The sequence below is a fragment of the Theobroma cacao genome, chromosome 4, assembly GCF_053813885.1.
Source record: "Theobroma cacao isolate CCN51 chromosome 4, ASM5381388v1, whole genome shotgun sequence".
Lineage (NCBI taxonomy): Eukaryota > Viridiplantae > Streptophyta > Magnoliopsida > Malvales > Malvaceae > Theobroma > Theobroma cacao.
In genome coordinates this window covers 39538678-39557839 of record NC_142642.1, presented here as the reverse complement: position 1 = coordinate 39557839, position 19162 = coordinate 39538678, and the positions used below count along the sequence as shown (strand labels likewise).

At 37.8% G+C, this 19162-nt stretch overlaps 3 protein-coding genes and 1 long non-coding RNA gene across 4 annotated transcripts; 1 reads left to right on the top strand and 3 right to left on the bottom strand.

The window, feature by feature from the left end:
- Positions 1-811: 811 nt before the first annotated feature.
- PUCHI (Integrase-type DNA-binding superfamily protein) lies at positions 812-2318 on the bottom strand. Its single transcript, XM_007035459.3, has one exon. The coding sequence runs from the start codon at positions 2134-2136 to the stop codon at positions 1150-1152; it is 987 nt and encodes a 328-aa protein (XP_007035521.3). The 5' UTR covers positions 2137-2318; the 3' UTR covers positions 812-1149.
- Positions 2319-7157: 4839 nt separating this feature from the next.
- On the bottom strand, positions 7158-12057 carry EMB269 (GTP1/OBG family protein). The gene is made up of 7 exons (XM_018120480.2): positions 10997-12057; positions 10206-10479; positions 9633-9924; positions 9323-9482; positions 8080-8188; positions 7708-7855; positions 7158-7615 (listed from the first exon to the last, which is right to left on the bottom strand). The coding sequence occupies exons 1-6, from the start codon at positions 12028-12030 to the stop codon at positions 7760-7762; spliced, it is 1965 nt and encodes a 654-aa protein (XP_017975969.2). The 5' UTR covers positions 12031-12057; the 3' UTR covers positions 7158-7615; positions 7708-7759.
- A 490-nt stretch (positions 12058-12547) lies between these two features.
- Positions 12548-14559, top strand: LOC108661510 (uncharacterized). The gene is made up of 2 exons (XR_016025742.1): positions 12548-12650; positions 14329-14559. It is a non-coding gene; the product is annotated as an uncharacterized LOC108661510 (long non-coding RNA).
- Positions 14560-14740: 181 nt separating this feature from the next.
- LOC18603457 (putative serine/threonine-protein kinase PBL15) lies at positions 14741-18043 on the bottom strand. Its single transcript, XM_007035455.3, has 8 exons — positions 17507-18043; positions 17177-17359; positions 16843-17075; positions 16315-16441; positions 16169-16240; positions 15897-16080; positions 15669-15801; positions 14741-15216 (listed from the first exon to the last, which is right to left on the bottom strand). Exons 2-8 carry the CDS (start codon positions 17322-17324, stop codon positions 14965-14967), a joined length of 1149 nt encoding a protein of 382 aa, XP_007035517.1. The 5' UTR covers positions 17325-17359; positions 17507-18043; the 3' UTR covers positions 14741-14964.
- Between the last annotated feature and the right edge of the window lie 1119 nt (positions 18044-19162).

Genomic DNA, 19162 nt, shown 5'->3' with positions numbered 1-19162 from the left:
GTCTGCCACCGTGGAGTTCTCCTTTGGTGCAGAAGATCATGCTACTTCTCTGCATCTGGTCACTTTACAACCCTTGAAGGTTCCCAAATTGGGCAATGAGAAAGAAAAAAGAAAGGCAGAGGGCTGTGTATCTGTTTTAACTTTCCTCGTAAAAGGAAGCAGCAGCAGGAAGTTGCACGATTTGGCTTGATGATAAAACAAAACCGATTGCCAAGTACTACATCACCGGCCGGTTGTTCTGTAAGTTAAGCAAACAAACAGGCCCACTTTCCCGTTAAGATTTTCTCCAGCAATCAGCAAAAGTAACCCTTGCAAATGTGCAAAGTGAGGTGTTCTATGCTGTTGTGTCTAGGGACAGTGAAGTTTAATTGTCAACCTTCTACGCTAACCTTTTTAGCTGTTTGGTATAAAGAAAACAAGTTATTATTCATGTTCATGATGTGCCTGCTGCATCAAGTTTCTTATCATGAACTCATCAATCTACTATACCTAGCTAGCTATAATTAAGTTTCCGACTTGGTGGAGTGTGGATTCATGGATTCTATGAACATTATGAGTGACCCAAGGTTGAGTTTTAAACTTACGATTAAACGAAGGGAACAGAAAAATGTAACAATATTCTGACAGATGATATTTCAAGCATTGAATCAGGATAGATTGGGTTGGGTTCAGACAAATGCAATTAAGGCAACGGGCAAACAGCTGTAAACATTAATGGTGAATCCAAATCTTGGAGACCTAGGTGTTTACATTGCATTTTGGTGTAAGGGCTAGGGTTGTTGAGAAAAAGTAGAGCAAGTAGCCGAAAAAGAGAGAAAGGCAATCATGCAGTCGGTATTAATTGATTTCTACTCACAGTGAGGCTGCATGACAGGCCGTTATCAAATGAAGATCAGGTTACATGTTTTCTGGTGACAAAACAGCTTTTTTCAAATAACTTCCATTCAATTTGGCAAAGTTAAGGTGGATATTCCCCAACTCTCTTTCTACCCTCAAATGAGGAAACTAAAAGTTTAATTACAGTGAATATGAGAGAGGAGTTGGAAAGAAAACTGAAAATGACACTAGATAATAACAAATTGCATGCAAGTGGTAGGGCGAGCACAACACTTCCCTGCTGATAGATGATATTGGACTCTGGGAAAACACTCAGAAGGGTGAATACCCGAAGTCGACTACATCACCAAAAGGAGGCATTGAAGGAGAGCAAGTTACTGAGGAAGTGGCTTGTGGAATCATGTTGTAGCTAGCACTGTCATTGTAGGGATAGGAAGCTCCCATGCACCCATCTTCAACCAGCAAGGGAGGGTTGATCATAGCTGAGAGTTCATTGGAGTTCATTTCCCATGATTGCTGGTCACTCCAAAAGCCCTGATTGAGTTCATCAAAACCCGGAAACTCCATGTTATCAGACTTTGGCAAGCTTGTTATATCTGGAGGCAGAGCATAATTATCAAAATGTGATTGGTTTTCACGGAAGTTTTGGCTCATGGAGCAAAAGTTTGAGACGCGTGGGCTGGTGGGAGTGGAAGGAGGCTTCAAGCAGTTATCAGGAACAACGCAGGCCAAGTAACCTGAGTTAGTATCACCAGAGAGAAAGAAACTATTATCATCAACTGACCCGTATGGAGTTTCATCAGCTGATGATGGGTCATTATTAGATTGGATGGGGGTTTTACTGTGGGAAATGTCAGGCTGAGGTGCACTGTTGTGATTGGTTGCTTGTTTGGGTTGAGAGCTGGTAAGGAACTGTGAAGTTGGTAAAATGGCTTGGACATCAAAGGGAGTAAGAAGAGAATGAAAAGTAGTGTTGTCAGAGTATAAGAAGTTTGTTCTCGCTTGGGTGCCTTTCATGGAAAGTGCAGCTCTATCATAAGCAAGAGCTGCTTCCTGAGCTGTATCAAACGTGCCAAGCCAGTGCCTTTCTTTCGTTGTTGGGTCCCTGATTTCAGCAGCATATCTACCCCAAGGCCGCCGCCTCACTCCAAGGAACCTCCCGGGTTCTGCCTGCTTTCTTCTTCCCCTCCTCTCACCAGGCTGAGATGGGGATGTGTTGCGCTGCAGCAGAGCAAAACCCGCTTGAGTTTGAACTGGTTCATATCCAAAGGGTTTATCCAAGGTTTTTGATGTGGACATATCTCTATAAAAGTAGTGGATGCTGGAGGGAATGTGGCAGCGTTGTCGTAGAGATACTGTTATTTGTTAAGAGAATGAAAAGGACAACGCTGCTAAGAAAGAGAGGTATAGGGCAGACTGGAAGAATGTAGAGATAGGAGAAGGGGAGATGGTTCTGGATGGAAGTGTGAGCAAGTATAGGCAAGTCTTTTAAAGGGAGTGATTTGAACATGGAGAGGAAGAAAAGGACATCGCAGTTGTCATTCCCTGGAAAGACCAGCCTACCTTTTCCTACCTACTTTACAAAAATCTTTATATATTTCATCCCTATTCCTATTAAATTCTCTACTCCTTGCACTCAAAGTAATTACAAGGGCTTGAACTTATGGGTGAAAACATTAAGTCTCCTTTCCACTGATTAAAATAAGAAGGTTAACCTTCAAAGGGTTACCAGGTGGTGGTGTTATAACAAAGGATTATCATTTCTACTGATGCAAATATTACATCAGCTCAATGTAAGCCAATGGGGTTAGTTTAAATATCAGAAAGAAACAAAAATTTTACTCATCTCCCAATGATCAAGTCACGTGTAACCGCTTATTTACTAGCTAATCTACCTGAAAAGGAAAGCTTGATAGCATCTTTAAGCTAGGGAACAATGCTTGCTGCATTAGCTGTTAAAATTTCCATAGAAAAAAAAACCTTTTGCCCTTGGAGTAAACCCTCTAAGAATGTCAAACTTAACAAGAACTAAACTATGAGACTATCATTGAGTGGTTGGTGGTGGTAAGAAAGAAATGCCCTTGAATGGTAGGATTCATGACCCTGTATACAAAAAACCAGAAAAGGAAAAACCAGCTGCTTGGATTTTTTCTGCCCTAGAACCAAAAAACAACAAAGGGAAATGTAACTTCCTGGATTTACTAATGGTTTAGTATGCATTGTAATCGAATTTGATATGCACATGTGAATCCGCATTTTGAGCAAAATTAATCAATCAGAAGTTCTTGTCTGCTTCATTATTTTCAAAGGGAGCAGTTAAGATTATCTCCAACTAAGCAGAAAATGCCCCCAAGGGGAAGAAAAAAATAAAATTGAAAGATATTCTTTTAAGGCTCCACCGTCATGTATCATGGAAACAATTCCACAAACAGAGTGCAAAAACCCAAAGGGGTGCCCTCACCAATGAACCCCATAAGTCAAAAGACTTTGATGTCTTCTATTTGTCATTATATATGGCCTGCAAATCTTGGGTTTTTTCACCTAAATCATTTGATGGGTAAAATATGGTTCTTTTATCTTATGTTATAAATCATTGCAGAGGTTGACCTTGGTCTCAAGTTTTGCATCACTGGTCTTGTTAGTTGACTTGATGTAAGGGGAAACAAGATTAAATACTTGTTTTTCATTTATATAAGTAGCATCGAATTATTCGATATTCTTAAAAGTGAAATATCATTATAAAGTTATAGATATACGGATATAATTTTAAAATTTTGATATTTTTTAAAGATAATCAATGTTGATTTCAATCTTATGATTATACGAACATGCTTTGAACTCATGAAAGAAAAACATTGTAACTTGAGAGATGGAAATTGGAAGGTGAAATTGGAGAAAAGGGGGACTGATAAAGATGGTGGGTCATCCCACATTTTCGAGCTCCTTGAAACCTTCCTTTTTCAGATTATCTTTTTGAAACTCAAAATTTCAGCAAAATGTTCACTCTTTTGTCTCTGATCTCCAAAAGCAAGGAAAGAAGAAAGGCTATAGTCAAAAGGGTAATCAAATTTAAGGCTTAAGGAGCACAAAAAAAGAATTGTTAAAAGCAAGGATAGATCAAAAATGCCTAAACAAAAAAGCAAATGTCTCAGTGGGGCACTAACCAAAATTTATTTTAGCAGTTCCAACAGGGAAAAGTGTGTAAAACTATCCTCTTTAATTTCAATAAAACTTTGATCACATGCCTAGATGACATTGGGAATGGCAAACAAAACTAATCATAATCAAATGGGTCAACCCCTTTTCTTGTTCTTTTTTTAGCATTTCCCCAATCCTACAATGCTTTTGCCACTAGCCTAAACCCTAATTGAAATAATGGACCAAATAAAAATTTACATAGACAAAAGGAAAAATCATCAAAGCAAGCATATTTAAATGGATGGAAGCTATAAATAAGAGCAGAGAGAAAATGGGGTATTTGAGTTTTCATTTTTTAAAATGCTTGGTTAATCATTTTCATTTCTTTTAAGAATGCCTCAATTAATAAACATATGGGGGGAATTAGAATCTATGACCCTTGACTCCTCCACTAAAGATTTGAAAAGAAACAAATAAAAATGTGGGATTTGTTTCATTAATGTCACCCCTATCTTAATAGAGCAGTGGCCATGTAGAACATGGGATCATAATATTTGATCACATGTGGACCAATATATGCAGCAGCAGAATAAAAGATTTAGCCAAAAGGTTTGTCTCTCTTATGCTTACAATTTTCAGGATTTTGCAAGTGGTGAAAAACCCAGATTCCATTGTATGCATAAATGTGGGTTGGCTTGGTCTGAGGGGCAAAACATCTTTTCTCCTCATATTCTGGTTAGACCAGAAATGAACCTATCAAAAAAGCCACATACAATATCTTCCATGCCCTCCCCTTTCTTGCTTTGCATGAAAGGTTACTTGTGGATGTTACCATTTTGAAGAGGAGGAAAGTTCAGTCAAGCCTTCTTTCTGAAAAGATGTGAGGCCAGTTGGAATGGGGAGGGAGTGTGATTTGACAAAGTCCCAATATTTTTTTCTTGTTCAGTTCCTCAAAATGGATTGGCTTTGTTTGTTTTAAATTCAGACAAGAAAATCAGGTGGTTGGAAGAGTAGGGGCCTCTGTCCCTCTTGATCACCTTTTCTTTGAAGAGAGAAAGTCCCCTTTGGCCCTTTGTGGCCTCTGGTTATTTGGGGGTCAGATGAGAATTATGCACATTCTCCAAAACACAACCCACTTTCATTTTCTAGTGTTAAAGGTAACCCGGGATTTAGGGGAAAGAGATGAGGGTGTCTTTGGACTTTGACTTGAAAATACTTAACAACACCAATTTATCAGAGATGCATATTTGTCCCAATTTTAGTGATTTTTTTTCTTCCTTTTCTTCTGTGAGGCTGGCTTAGTCAAGCAGTCAACACACACACTCGAGGCCTTCCACTCAAGCAATCATGGTGCAACCCCTTTCCTTCTTGCTACTAACTAGGTGATGTGGGATGACATGGCAGATTTTTTTTTTTGATTTATTGTCAATGAGAAAAACACTAATTATCTATCATAGTCTTTGTTATTTGGGTCTAATTGGTAATCATGAAGTGTGGGCTATGTCTAGATGATCTTATGCCTTTTGATTTTATATATGTTCTTTTTTTCCTTTTTAATATTATACATGTAATTCTTAAATTTTAAAATATTACGAGAAAGAAAATATTTTTATTCAATATATATTTCTAATCCGATTAATGATTTTATCTTTTAATTTGTACTCGTACGAATTCTTAATCTTAATGAAAAATTTATAACAATCAACCCTAATATCTTGTCCACAAAGTATATGATGTGCTCATATGATAATTAACGTCAAATGAATTATATGAGTATGTTGTCAAGTCATATTATATGTCACGTGTCCAAAAAACTTTAATGTTAATTTTTTGTTAAGATTAAGAGTTTGTGTAAAGTAGATAAAAAATAAAAAATTAGTTATATAAATTAATATTATTTAAATTTATAATCAAATATTCTTATGTTATGTTATGTTATAAATTTTATACGTATTTTGGTAATTTTTGACAAAGATTTACTTATATGTTATTTTTCTATTACAATTTCCTATAATTATAATTAAAATCCTTTTATCAAACCAAAAACATTTATGGATTATTTTAGGAATTCTACTTTCATTTTTATGGTGATTTTTGAAAAAAAAAAAAGAAAATAAGGAAAAGGGAAATTGATTTGTTAGAGAACGGAACAAACACAAAGCGGAATCCACGCGCCTACACTTTCAAGTCAACCAATAATAGCCAGCCACGTAACCTCGTAAGGCCACCAAACGCTGAATCTGATTACTACGTAGTATGAACGATTTGACACGTGGATACTGTTGCCCTGTCATCCCGTTACAATCTCTCAGAACCCCGTGCGATGACGTGTCGAGTGCAAAGGCCAGTCCGTGCAACCGGAATGATGAAAATGGGATGACGTGTCGAGAGGAGGGGGATCCGCCTGTGTGAAAAAGGGTAGGGTCCGTAGGGAAGGTGAATCACGGAGGAAACAGCACGTGATGGATACGAGGTTCGATTGACGGTAGGGATTTAGGGGGGAATGTTGAAAAACAGTGAAAGCGAATCTACGAAAGAAAAAGGATAGAGTCGGTCAAAGATTCATGGAGAACGGTTTGATTTAGATTGGACGGCTGAGAGTGACACTGTCCTTTGTCCTCGATTTAGGGCACAGACCACGAGATTTGCTCCCGCATGCAACTTGCAAAATTTCTTATCTCCCCTTTCTTCGTAGGGGTATTTTTTATCTTTCTTATTATACTGTTTTAAAAATAATTAATAATGAATATTATGTTAAATTAAACCAGAAACTAATAAGTGAAATTTTTGTTATATTTAAATTTCGAGATGCTTTTAACATAATTGATTTGAGATTTCTTTATTTTGTAAAAAAATTGTATTAAATATTAATTTTTTAAATTTAATTAATATCTGAATTGACGTTGATTTTAATTTAAAATAAATGAAACATGTACTTGTAATCAAGTCATGTCATCAACATCAAATATGATTAATATTTTCTTGACCCTGTGTTTGGATACGAAGAAAATTGTAAGTTAGCACGCAATTGAAGGGAAGTGTTCGTTGGATGAGGCACTGGAAGAAGTACAAAGAGTAAGTCACATTCGTGCAAAGTTCTTGGTTGGGGTCAAAACCCAAACTATATAAACTATTTATAACTCAAATTTGGCTATTTAATTCTGCTTTTTGCACATGATATATGATCCTGATGAAACCAAATTTACAGTTTTCTTCCTTGTAAAAATTGCTTGCATTGCAACTTCTATCACAAAATGAAAGGAATTGGATGCAGAACTTGGATATTCTGAGGCATAAATGCTCCCTATCGTGACTGGTGTAAGTTTGAAACTTCATTGGAATATTATACATGAGTTACTTCGACAATGGTTGCCCTTATACAAGGAATTGGACAAGAACTTGCCTGTGCTTTCGCACCAATGTGAAGCACGCGAATGTGTTGAGCCAACAATAGCATCATGCATGCTCAAATCCATGGTTTGGTTATTGCGGCAATCCGAGAATATTTAATCAAGATCCATGTTATCTCTCATGAATTTACGGCACCTTTATGATCTGCTTGCATATAATTGCCTTGCTTATTTGTAATTCAGGCAGCGGTTCCTACCTCTTCGATGAAGGGAGAGGTTCTTGGCTTTATCTGGAGATTGAATGTTCAAGTCAGTGTAATATTGTTTAAACTAAATCAGACAACGAACAGGCACTGAAACTGATGTGGTTATGTGCCCTCACCTTGGCCGACCTCCTAATATGGCAGCTCACAGACAAAATTTACAGAAGCCAGTTACTTCCACTGAGGCCATTTTATTGACTCTGTTGATCTCTTCTTCATGTTTGCTGTACCAGAATTCTCAGCAGAATCATGCCACACCATCTCCATCTGATAGGGACAAAGCAAAACATGTGGTCATTGCATAAAAGACCCACATTTTTAATTTCACTCAAATATTCTTCTTCACCAAGATTATTCTAGTTCCCTAAAATGAAAAAGGAAGCAACGAGGGAAGGCTGGTGTTTGAGCAGATCATTTATAGCTAGGTTGATGCATCACAATGAATTGGAACATGTCATCAATAACAATATATAATGGAAGTGTCAACGAACCTCTCCAACAATCACCGTGTCACCTTCTTTTACCCCAAGCTTCATGAGAGACCTGTTCACTCCACAAGCCTCCAGGACATGTTGAAACCTTTTCTCAGAGTCTAGGTATCTGTTTTAATTAAGTGACATGTTATCAGAAAAGGAATAACAGTAACATCAATTTGGCACGGTTAACGTAAGTGAGAAACATGCAGTGATATAGTTATAGTATACATTTTGATCAGACCACTCATTTTAGTTGCTGTTTGTGCTGTTTAGAACTAAGCTTTTGTAAAAGTCCACTACATATATCTCCAACAAAGAAATGCATGAACCATTTACGTATGGAAAACCAAATGGCTTACACTTGGGTTTATACAAGTTATACAATGAACATGCCATATAGACAATAGGAAAACCAATAAAAACAAAAGGAATCACCAATACAAGCAATGTAAAATGCCAATCAAAATTTAATGAAGCACTGAACAATTGATGAGGTCATATGAAATAAATCACAGCAGGTTTTGGTATCAGTCCGATGCATACAGAAACAAGATTCGATCACTCATAATTAATTACAGGAAAATGTTTGTCATAAAAAGTGAACTATGCATATTGAGGACTTGAAATATTCAAAATTTATCCCCTCATTTTTATGTGTTTAACAATATTTCTGCATTGCACTAAAGGTTGCTTTTTTGTCTGAATTTTCAGCACCCTTCTACCTCAAGAAACTTAAAAGAGACAGGAGGGGAAAAGAAAGTCTAGGTAAGAGAAAATCTTAGATGTCCGAAATTCTGATCAAGTGCAGAACATGGGGAATTAACTGAAGTCCATAAACTTCTATTCAAGGTATTTATCAATACAGTCTCTTGATGCTGTTTTAAAACTGGAAAGTTCATGCTGAAAACTCCATTGGACACTCAGAGCCAAACTTCATTGCATCCCTCTTCTATGGGAAAAAGAAGAAAAAGAAAATACTATCCAGCTAGTTGCATTGCATGATCTATAAGTCAAATACAGTTTTAATGCAGCATAACGACTATTCAGTACTATGTATGCCACAATTTATAGAAGTCAGACTTCAACAAATGATATGAATGAAATGAAATATGACAGAACAGACTTGACAGTACCAGCAAAGTGAAATAGACACAATAAACTAGGACAGAATAGACTCCACAGAAAGACATTGACAGCAAGTTGAGAGAAGAAGAAAGTGAGCAGTATAGGCAATCAAACATAAGAGTTATTAACTTACCGCCAGTTTGTCATCTGAACAAAGCGTTGCAACCCAGCTCCAAATACATGCCAAGTATTGCAACTACTGTCATGAGTGATCTCAAACTCACTAATGGAGGAGCTACGCTGCTTATTAACCATATCAGCTACATGGTTCAAATCTACTGGATCTTGAAAACCTAAAGAACAGGTAAGACTTGTCAACTATAAATTTAATGGATTTGTAAATGGATTAGAATTCATAGAATATAATCAAAATTTGGTACTGAAATATGATCAAGGATGTGAACAATAGTAAATTTAAAGAATTAACCAAATATAAACTTAACCTTCAAACCCCTCATTGGATTCTTTATTTTTTTGTAGAAGCCTGTAAGCAGCAGAGATAACTTCATGAGTGCCCTCTTGTTTTACTGCACTCATGCAAAAGGTTTCAATTCCACGACCTTGTAGCTTTTCCTTAAATGATTGCCAATTCTCATATGCCTCTGGAAGGTCCATTTTGTTGTAGGCAACTATGTACGGCTTTTCAGAAAGTTCTGGACTAAACATTTCCAGCTCAAGGCGAACAGCATCAAACTCAAGTTCTGGTTGCTGTCCAGAACCATCAACAACATGTACCTACATAACAGAAAGCAGAGATTGGATTGCGTTCAGCCTTAAAATCCTCCCTTTACCCTTATCAATTAGACTAGTAGAATATCAAACTAAACCCTATGCCTTCCTTGGTGAAAATAAAAAATGGTACTAAAAACTGGCAGAAAATGAACTAAGGAGATCAAATTTAATGGTCAAAGGAGCCAATAGTGAATCATACTAACATAATGCATGAAAAGCAGTTAAGAATTAAGTTTTAAGGAGTATGATTACGGCAGTTGCACTGTATGACAAGAAGTCTGTACCAGTGCTGAACATCTTTCAGTATGCCGCAGAAACTCATGACCTAAGCCAAAACCCCTGTGTGCTCCTTCAAGTAAACCAGGAAGATCAGCAACTACCATTGTAGAATCATAATCGAATGAAACTACACCCAGATTGGGAAGTAAAGTTGTAAAAGGGTAGTTTGCTATTGCTGGCTGAGCAGCACTTATCACGCTCAGAAGGGTGCTTTTTCCAGCATTTGGAGCACCTACAATTCCAACATCTGCCACCAACTTTAGCTCCAATTCCAGCCACCTGCCAAAGAGTACCATTGTTCCTAATGTACTTATTATAAGAAACAAAGAAAAAGCCATTGCAAGATGGTAATTGCTCTTAGTTTCATTAGGATCAACAATGAGAATTAAAAGTTGTAGGATCTTCATTGGCACTGAGAACAAAACGCATGATGTAAGAAAGCCTTGTCAAACTACTATACCGGTTCACAAAATAGAACTGCTAGTGAACATTACGACATCATGATAAGAAGGTCCACTTTTATGAGAATATGAGATTTAAAACTTATTCATACACACATGGTTTCTCAATCATGCACCTAACTGATAGTTCAGACTACTTTGGCCCATCGAAAGAACATGAACTTAAAATTCGATTTTCCTTTTCCGCAAATTTGACCTCTCTAGTCCCTTCAACGCTAACAACTAACAGTCTAAACACAAGCAATGTAGAATTCTAAAAATATACCATGGTCACAGAGAAAACCAAAATGCATTGATCAACCAAAAATATAGTGATGGTAAAAAGGAAAACTCACATTTCAGGACCCTCTTCTCCATTCTCAGCAATCTTAGGCACCTTATTATTCCCGGACTTAAACGAAGCATTCCCTCTCCCACCTCTCCCACCAGGCAAAAGCAACGCCCGTTGCCCCGGATGCAACAACTCCAACAAAACCTCCTCACTACCCGCCTCTCTAACCACCGTCCCCGGCGCCACTTTCACCACCACATCCTCTCCTTTCCTTCCACACATCATCCTCCCCAGCCCGTGCGCACCTCTCCCCGCCCTAAAATGCACACAATTTCGAAACGGTAGCAGCGAATTCATCGCTCCATCAACTTCTAAATACACGTTCCCTCCTCTCCCTCCGTCGCCTCCCGATGGTCCCCCCAAAGGCACGTACTTTTCGCGCCGAAACGCCACCACTCCATTCCCGCCATCCCCTGCTTTCACGTAAATTTTTGCTCGGTCAAAGCATCGCATAACCGCCGGCACTCCTTTCTCCTTTACTTCCAATCCCATGTCATCACCGTCGTTTTCTGATAAATTAACGAGTTTGCCATCGGAGTTGTAATAATAAACCTCCTCTTCCTCATCTTCCTCAAAATCTAAACTCTCATCACCATTATAAAAATCTGCGATTTTCCCATCGTGGGACTCGTCCTCAAAACCCGAACTTTCGTTTACTTCATCATCATCATCGGTATTTAACATTTCAGCTTCAATTTCAGAGGAAGAGTCGTTGAAGGTGATCTTTGCGATATCAGAATCGGAAAGCTTGATTTCATCGGATTCGCTAGAGGAGGAAACTTCGGAATCGAAATCAAAATCCTCTTTGGGAGGGAGGCGAGTGTAAGTGGTGGCTTGGGCACCTAAAGAAGAAGAAGGAGAAGGAGAAGGAGAAGGAGAAGGAGGAGGAGGAGATAAAGAGAAAGACTTGAATTTCGCAACCTTCTTGGACTTCAATTTAGGATTTGGGTTCTTTTGAGGGGAGGGCTTTTGGGTTTTGGAGCGAGCTTGCGCTTGAGGACGAGAAAAGAAGCTTGCGGATATGGAAATGGAAGCCATTTTCACTGAGAGAAAGTTAACGGCAAAATGTTCTGAGAGATTTTAGCAGGGTTTAAGTATTTTCAAGTGGATATGGTGATGGATTACGCGCCACGTGTCCCTGTTAAGGCCCAGGAGCCCAAGTTTGTTTTGGGCTAGAAAACTGCCCAAGTTGAATCACCATTTTGGGCTTTTTTTAATATGCCTGTTTTCTAAAAAAAAATACATTTTTATTTTGAAATATTGAATTTAATATCAAACAATTATATGAATTTTATATGGAAACTTCATGTTTTTATTTATGATTCATATCAGTAAAAACTTGTAAGAAATAAGAGAAATGTCCAATAAGTATAACATTAGAGTAAGATATAAAGAGGAGCAAGTTGTCTAGTGGGAAGGGGTTTCAATGAAAAAAAACTTGTAAGAAAAGTGTATAAATTGCGTATATATGAAAGTATGTTGGCAAAAATTCAAAAATCATAAAGTAAATGGCCCTGGAGGAAAAGACCAAAACCCAATGCAGGAAAAAGGAAAAAAACAATAGTACAGAATGTGAAGTTCTTTTCGATCAGTTCTCTTTAACTGCAACTTCCTTGTCTTTGCTATTCAGCATTCAGAGACCCGTTTACTCACTTCACGTATGTCTTCAAAGCTTGAAGCTTTTTTTATTCATTTTGTTATTGCATTCATCACATTTCCACTTTATGTTTGGTTACATAATTGATATCTTTCAGCTTGGAAAATCATGTCTGTAACTGTTGTCCATGAATCTTTCACCGACTTTCATGATCTGGGTATTGATTGTACAGCTATGTTCTTGTTAAAAATCCTATGTGGTGCTATTTTTGCTTTGATTCTTGTGCATGTTGTGAGTAATGCAAGTTGCAATGGTCAGGTTTCTGTGGTCACTGTGGTGAATGTGGTATGTATGCGATGAGTGGGATACCAGGGATTTTAACTTTGCTTGAAAAATGATGAAAGAGATGGGGATTTTAGTAGGGTAATGTAAAATCTTTATGGACCCCGTCCTCCCTGAATCATCGCGGATCTTTCGTTGGACAAACAGGGGACAAGCTATCTTGTGGGCCAAAGTAGGCCAGGAATCGTTTTGTGTTATGTTTGGTTCTATGTGATTCCTGTTTTAAGGCAGGCTACGATTATCGATGATGTAAGGGAAACTGACTTTGCTGTCTAGAAAAGCAGCAGGAAGTACAATTCTTAACCAATTTGTAATATTGATTTTCAGAGTCGAAAAAAAGAAAATGAATGAATGTGAGGTTATGAAAAGAATTGGCAAAACAATCTTTGGCGTTACTATGGTTCCATAATGTGATGATGCAGAATCAGCAGTTTTGTGTTTTGGCTGAAGTTTTCGAGGGTCATGGCAGCATCCACTTGTCCATTTAGTTTGTATCTACACAGCTTTAAACCACTATATCCAAACAAAACTTTTCTTCATTAGTAATCTATTGGTATATATTAGAGAATTAGCTCAGAGTTCTGCTCATATACCTTTTCTTCTCACTTAAAGAAAAAGCATCTTTTCTTCTTTCACCTAGAACTGTAATGGATCAATGATGTAGCTTACAAGGATTCACTACGGATTCACTTGTCGAGTCATTTCAAAATTATAACCTGAAGTGGATTTGAAGGATCTGTACACATGGTCCCCATGCTTATACATGAAATGAAAGGTGGGGGGAGAAGGTTTGTCATAATCGTTGTCTTTCCCGTCTGTATCCACTGAAGTGGTTTGATCTACTTGCACCAAAATCATTTTTCGCATTATGAGACAGGCAGGGCCATATAAACATCATTCAGTTCACCTTTAGTTTCTAGGATCCCTTCAGAGCAGACCTTTCGGACTGAAGGAAGTTAACATTCTTCCTGGGCACTCATCTAAATGGACCAGCAGCTGCAGTTTCTATGGTGTTTTCACCCGAAAAGTGAAGTTGTATAATGTCCTAAGCAGCAATTTAGTACAAGGAAATTGTCCTGCGTAAAAAAATTGATGTGCTTATTTGTATATGGCATGCATGGCTTTGAATAATGTACAAACATGACCAATTGGAAATCATTTACTACTATGCATGATTTAGTTGTCTTCTTATTAAGTCAGTGAGAATATTTTTTGTCTCCTTATAGGAACAAGTTAGTGTGACCTTTGTGATCTTAATCAGCATCTTAATTTTCCTATGCAAGTCTATCATCGAACATGCTTTCCCACTTTTTTGACCATGTCGTGTGGCACTGTTATGTTTTTTCTTTTATTGGTTCAAAGAGCTCATCTGCTGTTTGCCTGGTGCTTCTTTCAAGGGCATCTGGAGCAAGGGGTAGAGACTGTTGCAAATGTGCTGCAGCCAGGAGCTTTTGGAGACAACCAACTGAAACTTCTGCCAGACTGATGCTCAAAACAAAGATCAAACTGGCAGAGTGATGAAGACATTGGAATGAGATGTCAAATTAGAGTACTGAAGCTATCTCTTGCTTGCATGTATTTGATTCATCTGTTACATTTACTTAATATATAGCTTTATTTGGTTTGCATGGATGACTCTCTGGTTGCTGATTATCATAACTATGAAGAATCTCACACCTAAATTTGCTATGGAATCTATTGGTTGGTCTTCTTGTTTTGATGTTTTCAGCTTGTACGATTCCTATCACAAGCAGTAGCCAGCCCTGTTCTTGTAGTTCTGGTAATCGACTTGTTTAGTTGACAAATGCATTTAGTAGAAAAGTTCATAATTGATTGATATATTACGGTTATTACTATGCATCTTGACAAATCAAATCCATAATTACATATCCATTCCTTTACAGCAGCTTGACTACCCCTACACCTGCCCAGATTGTCTTTCTCTCGTTACCTTATAGACAGTTCAAGTGGTTTTTGTGTAAGGTTAAGCTTAGCCCAAGCTTACCAAACGCTAACAACTTGGAATCATTTCTTTATTTTGAAGCAAATAGCTCACTGCCTAGAGTAATTTTTGCAGTACCCTCACCCCTGACTGTTGTCAATTCCATCTCCTTTTCATGGATCCGTTCTAGCTCAAGCACAACTATGTTCATATTCGGCCGCTCTTTTCCTGGAAAACTCATGCATTTTAGTGTCAGCCTGATCATATCCCTAATGCCATCCATGGTGAAGTTTCCAACTAGTTGACGGTCCACAAAATCATTGGAACTCAGCCGTGATTGTACCTTCAATAAGTTAGTGAAAGCAGTTGAAACAGAAGTTTCATGCATGAGGCAATGAATGCTTAGAACTAAGAGTAAATGAAACACACAAACCATTAGGAGCAAGTATGAGACATTCTTTGGTGAATTCCTTAATGGATAGACACTAGTCCAATATTTGTAGGAACTAGAAAGCAGCTTCCTTCAAATTCATATTTGGAAACTTAAACCTTTCTTCCTAGCTTTATGAACCTTGATCTTAGCATTAGCAGATATTTGTAAGGTATCGAGGTTTAATGATTCCTATATTGTAGAGAATGGTGACCATAATTTTATAAGAACTGCAAAAAATTTGCTTCAAATTTTTGAGGGAGCAACAAAGTAGAGCCCACCAAATTTTTCCAAAGATCTGTCTTTGTGACCCCAAAATGAAAGAAAGTTCTCCTAGTGAACCAAGGTAATAATATTCTGATTACCCATTGGATTAAGCTCTCATTGGATCTCAGGTAATTGATATGCACAGCCTCCTTTCCTGTTATGAGCTCCAAAAGGAAGACCCCAAAGCTGTAAACATCACTCATTTCAGTGAAGCTCCCTGATACTTCCACCCTGACATTGATGCACAGGATTAAACTAAAGCATTGGTGAAGGTTATTCTTTCCACAACAGTATCAAAATGCAATCAGAAAAACAAATAAATTTACTCTGGATCTTGGAAAACGTTGACGCTAGACGTGTGAGATGGACCTGCTTCTTCTATCTTTTCAAGTAACATTGAGAACCCTGCATCTGCAACTTTAGCAATGAAGTCCTCATCAACCAAGACATTGGCCGTTTTGAAGTTCTTGTGTATCAAGGGAGGTTTCAGGCCATGCAAATGGCATAAACCTACATTCAATAAACATAATTTCCTCAGTTTTGAAACTCAGTTGTATTACTCTAGTATTTCAATTCATCAGTTTCTTTTAGATTCAACCTCTAGCCACCCCCAGAGCTATCGATAACCTCTGCTTGAACTCTAGTCTAGTTGGAGCCTCTCGTCCGGTATCTGTCACACAACAGATAAAATGTGATGTCTTGCATTGATGATCAAGCAAAATCTATGTTGTTGATGATTCATACCGTATAGATGATTGCACATGCTGCCGTTAGGTAAATATTCATAGACCAACATCTGAGATCCACTTTCCTGACAGTAGCCTAGAAGAGTAACCAAATTCCGATGTCGAATCTCTGACAAATAGATTACCTGTTTTGACACTCTATTGTGTCACTTTCTATTCCAATTGTCTGAGTTTGGAGCTATTAGAAACATAATGTTGAAGCTTCTTTATCAAATAGTCAATATCAGAAATCATTTATTAGAATGAAACTGTATAGTAGACCCTGATGAATCAAGTGGGAAAAAAGTAAAAGAAGCTTTGACAGTTAATTCTCTTCATGAACCTGTCTACAACAGAATCATATATCTCCATCAACTTCCATAATTACCTGGGGGATGACTTTTTGGATCTAATAGTTGAGATAATGAACAAATGATAAAGCTAAAGCATTTGAGATAGAGAGAGAGAGAGAGGGATTTCCAATTTGTAATGCACTTGACGCAGATATCTATCAGACATGAGCAATGTAAGTCAGAACTGGTTATACCCCTGCAACAAACTCCTGCCGAGGAGCACCTGGATGTCTTTTGATAGCCACAACAATGTCACGAAGCAAACCTTTATATACCGGACCGAAACTTCCACATCCAATGAGATTACTGTCAGAGAATTGCTTGGTAGCTTGTTCCAACTCTTCCAGTATGAACTGCCTTGCTCCCTGAGGTCCAAATAAAGACTGGCCAGCCGATGAACTGGGTCCAGATCCTTTGTTCCACTCCACTGCAGTATGGGAGCTGTAATTAGTAAATATCAAGTAAAAAGTGTAGCTTAAGTTGCTGCTACACAGTGTTTGTGTCAAGCTTGTTGCAATGAAACCTTACTTAATGCAGAAGGATCCGAGGAGCCTGTCTCCGAGGTTCTATTTGAAAAGTTCTTACATGACTTGTAAAACCAAAAGAACCCCACGATTATAGCCACGAATGCAAGCGCCCCTGCAGCTCCTCCAACTATAGTTGCAATCTTTGACATCTTCCTTACTTGACTTGATCATTGAATCTGTGATACTGAAGAACCATAGAATTATCAATGGAAGTATTTGAGCAAGCTAAGGTTAGCCATCAAAAGGTGTAGAATGACATAAAAAGAATCCAATTATAGAATTTTGAAATTGAAGACTAGCTTTCAGATTTAAGGAACAAAACCTTCATTACCTGCTACAGGAACCAGAGATCAAGTGGTCCTTATGACTGAACTTCCTTTATTTACATAGGCATTTGAGTATTGCCAACAGCCCTAGTAGTTTGGTGCCGACAAGTATTCAGAAAGCAAACGGGCTGATCTGAAGTAACAAGTTGGGAAACTGATGTTTGGTAAGGCTTAATGCTTCTGAAATATGAACAAGAGACCATGAGACAACTCATTTGCTTGTCAAAAGTACCCCACTTTGCTGACCAATGTTAAGCATCTCATCGAAGTGACAATGGAGAAGCCATGTCACTGCTGACTATCCTGTCCTTGCAAACCCTTTTTTTTTCCTGCTTTCTTTTTCCTTCTCTGGGAGTGGAGGGTGATCCTGAAACCAAATATAAAAGCTCAAACCATAAGTTATTGCCTATACCTTAATGCTGATAGACTAATTGTTGGTTTATATTTGGAATCGACTCTATATCATTCAGACTCTATACTTCAAAGCCAAAGTGTTTATTTACGGCAACAACTTCTCTCAAGTAAAAGAGATGATAGCCTATTTACACTCTATCTATGGACCCAGAAGTAAAATCAATAAGCCTAGTAGCGCCCTCAGTGGAAACTGTCCACCAGAAAATCAATGCCCATGTAGGGTGTTAATACAAACTGTAAATATTTTTTATTTTACTAAGTGGATGTGGACAGTTAAGAAAGCGACTTTAATTAGACAGGCACTGGAGGACATAATAATTATTGAAGGGGATCAAAAGGAAAAGGTAGTTATCAGTGAATCAAATTCAAGTCTCTTCCTGAATTAACTCTAACTTTCCTTTTTGCCCCTTTTCTGTCATCCGATCTGGAAAGAAAGAGGGGATACCAATTCTAGTAGAGAGAGAGAGAGAGAGAGATGGGACTCTTTCATAGATGTGGTCATTGACAGCTGCACAAAACAAGACATTGCCACAGCAAGTATAACAGGCTCTCAGTTTCCATGGCTGGATATTCTTGATTTTTATTTCTTAAGACTGAATATTAGCCAGCTTTTGGCAAAATCAGTTGTATTTGAGTATATATCCTCTCTCTATGACTGCTTTTGTATGTATTTAATTTCTTTGTGCATATAGTTGAGCTGTGACCAAAATGTGGGGAAGGTTTTGAGCTGTATAAGACTCTCTCTCTCTCTCTCATTTACTTATTTTGTTGTTATTCATGTATTTGTTGTGTTATTGGTAGAATGAGATTGTCTGCTTCTGCAGGTTTGTAAGCTGAGTACACTAAGGCCGATGTCAGATATACAGAGAGAAGTTTTTGTTGGCAAAGGAAGATTTCTCATGCAAGATGTTGTTCAAACTCGTTGTCTCAGACTTTGGCGGCTAGTTAAGCTTTGATGTTCGTGCATACCCTTTGTGCAAAAGCAGACTTCTTTCCCTTAACCTCCATCGTCCTTATTCTTTGGCTATCAGTTACCAGCTCATTTTCTTGTTTTCTTCACAGCAAGATGAACCCTAACAAACCAAACCCGAACCCAAAAACCATTTCACATCCATTAAAATAACTTTGCTGATCGCCATTGATATTTCTTCTGGTCAAAAAGATCATTTCTAGTGGGAGGAGAGGAGTGGGATTTATGCCAATATAAGATCTTCTGCTAGGGGACCATTTAGGTCTGGTTCTTTAAT

Coding starts and splice junctions, on each gene's coding strand:
- LOC18603457 (XM_007035455.3), bottom strand. CDS start 17,324: ATGTCAAAGATTGCAACTATAGTTGGAGGAGCTGCAGGGGCGCTTGCA. Junction 16,442..16,842: donor GGCAGGAGTTTGTTGCAGGG/GTATAACCAGTT, acceptor GTGTCAAAACAG/GTAATCTATTTGTCAGAGAT. Junction 16,241..16,314: donor CATGTGCAATCATCTATACG/GTATGAATCATC, acceptor GTTGTGTGACAG/ATACCGGACGAGAGGCTCCA.
- EMB269 (XM_018120480.2), bottom strand. CDS start 12,030: ATGGCTTCCATTTCCATATCCGCAAGCTTCTTTTCTCGTCCTCAAGCG. Junction 10,480..10,996: donor GGAGAAGAGGGTCCTGAAAT/GTGAGTTTTCCT, acceptor ACTCTTTGGCAG/GTGGCTGGAATTGGAGCTAA. Junction 8,189..9,322: donor GTTCAGATGACAAACTGGCG/GTAAGTTAATAA, acceptor TAATTAAAACAG/ATACCTAGACTCTGAGAAAA.
- PUCHI (XM_007035459.3), bottom strand. CDS start 2,136: ATGTCCACATCAAAAACCTTGGATAAACCCTTTGGATATGAACCAGTT.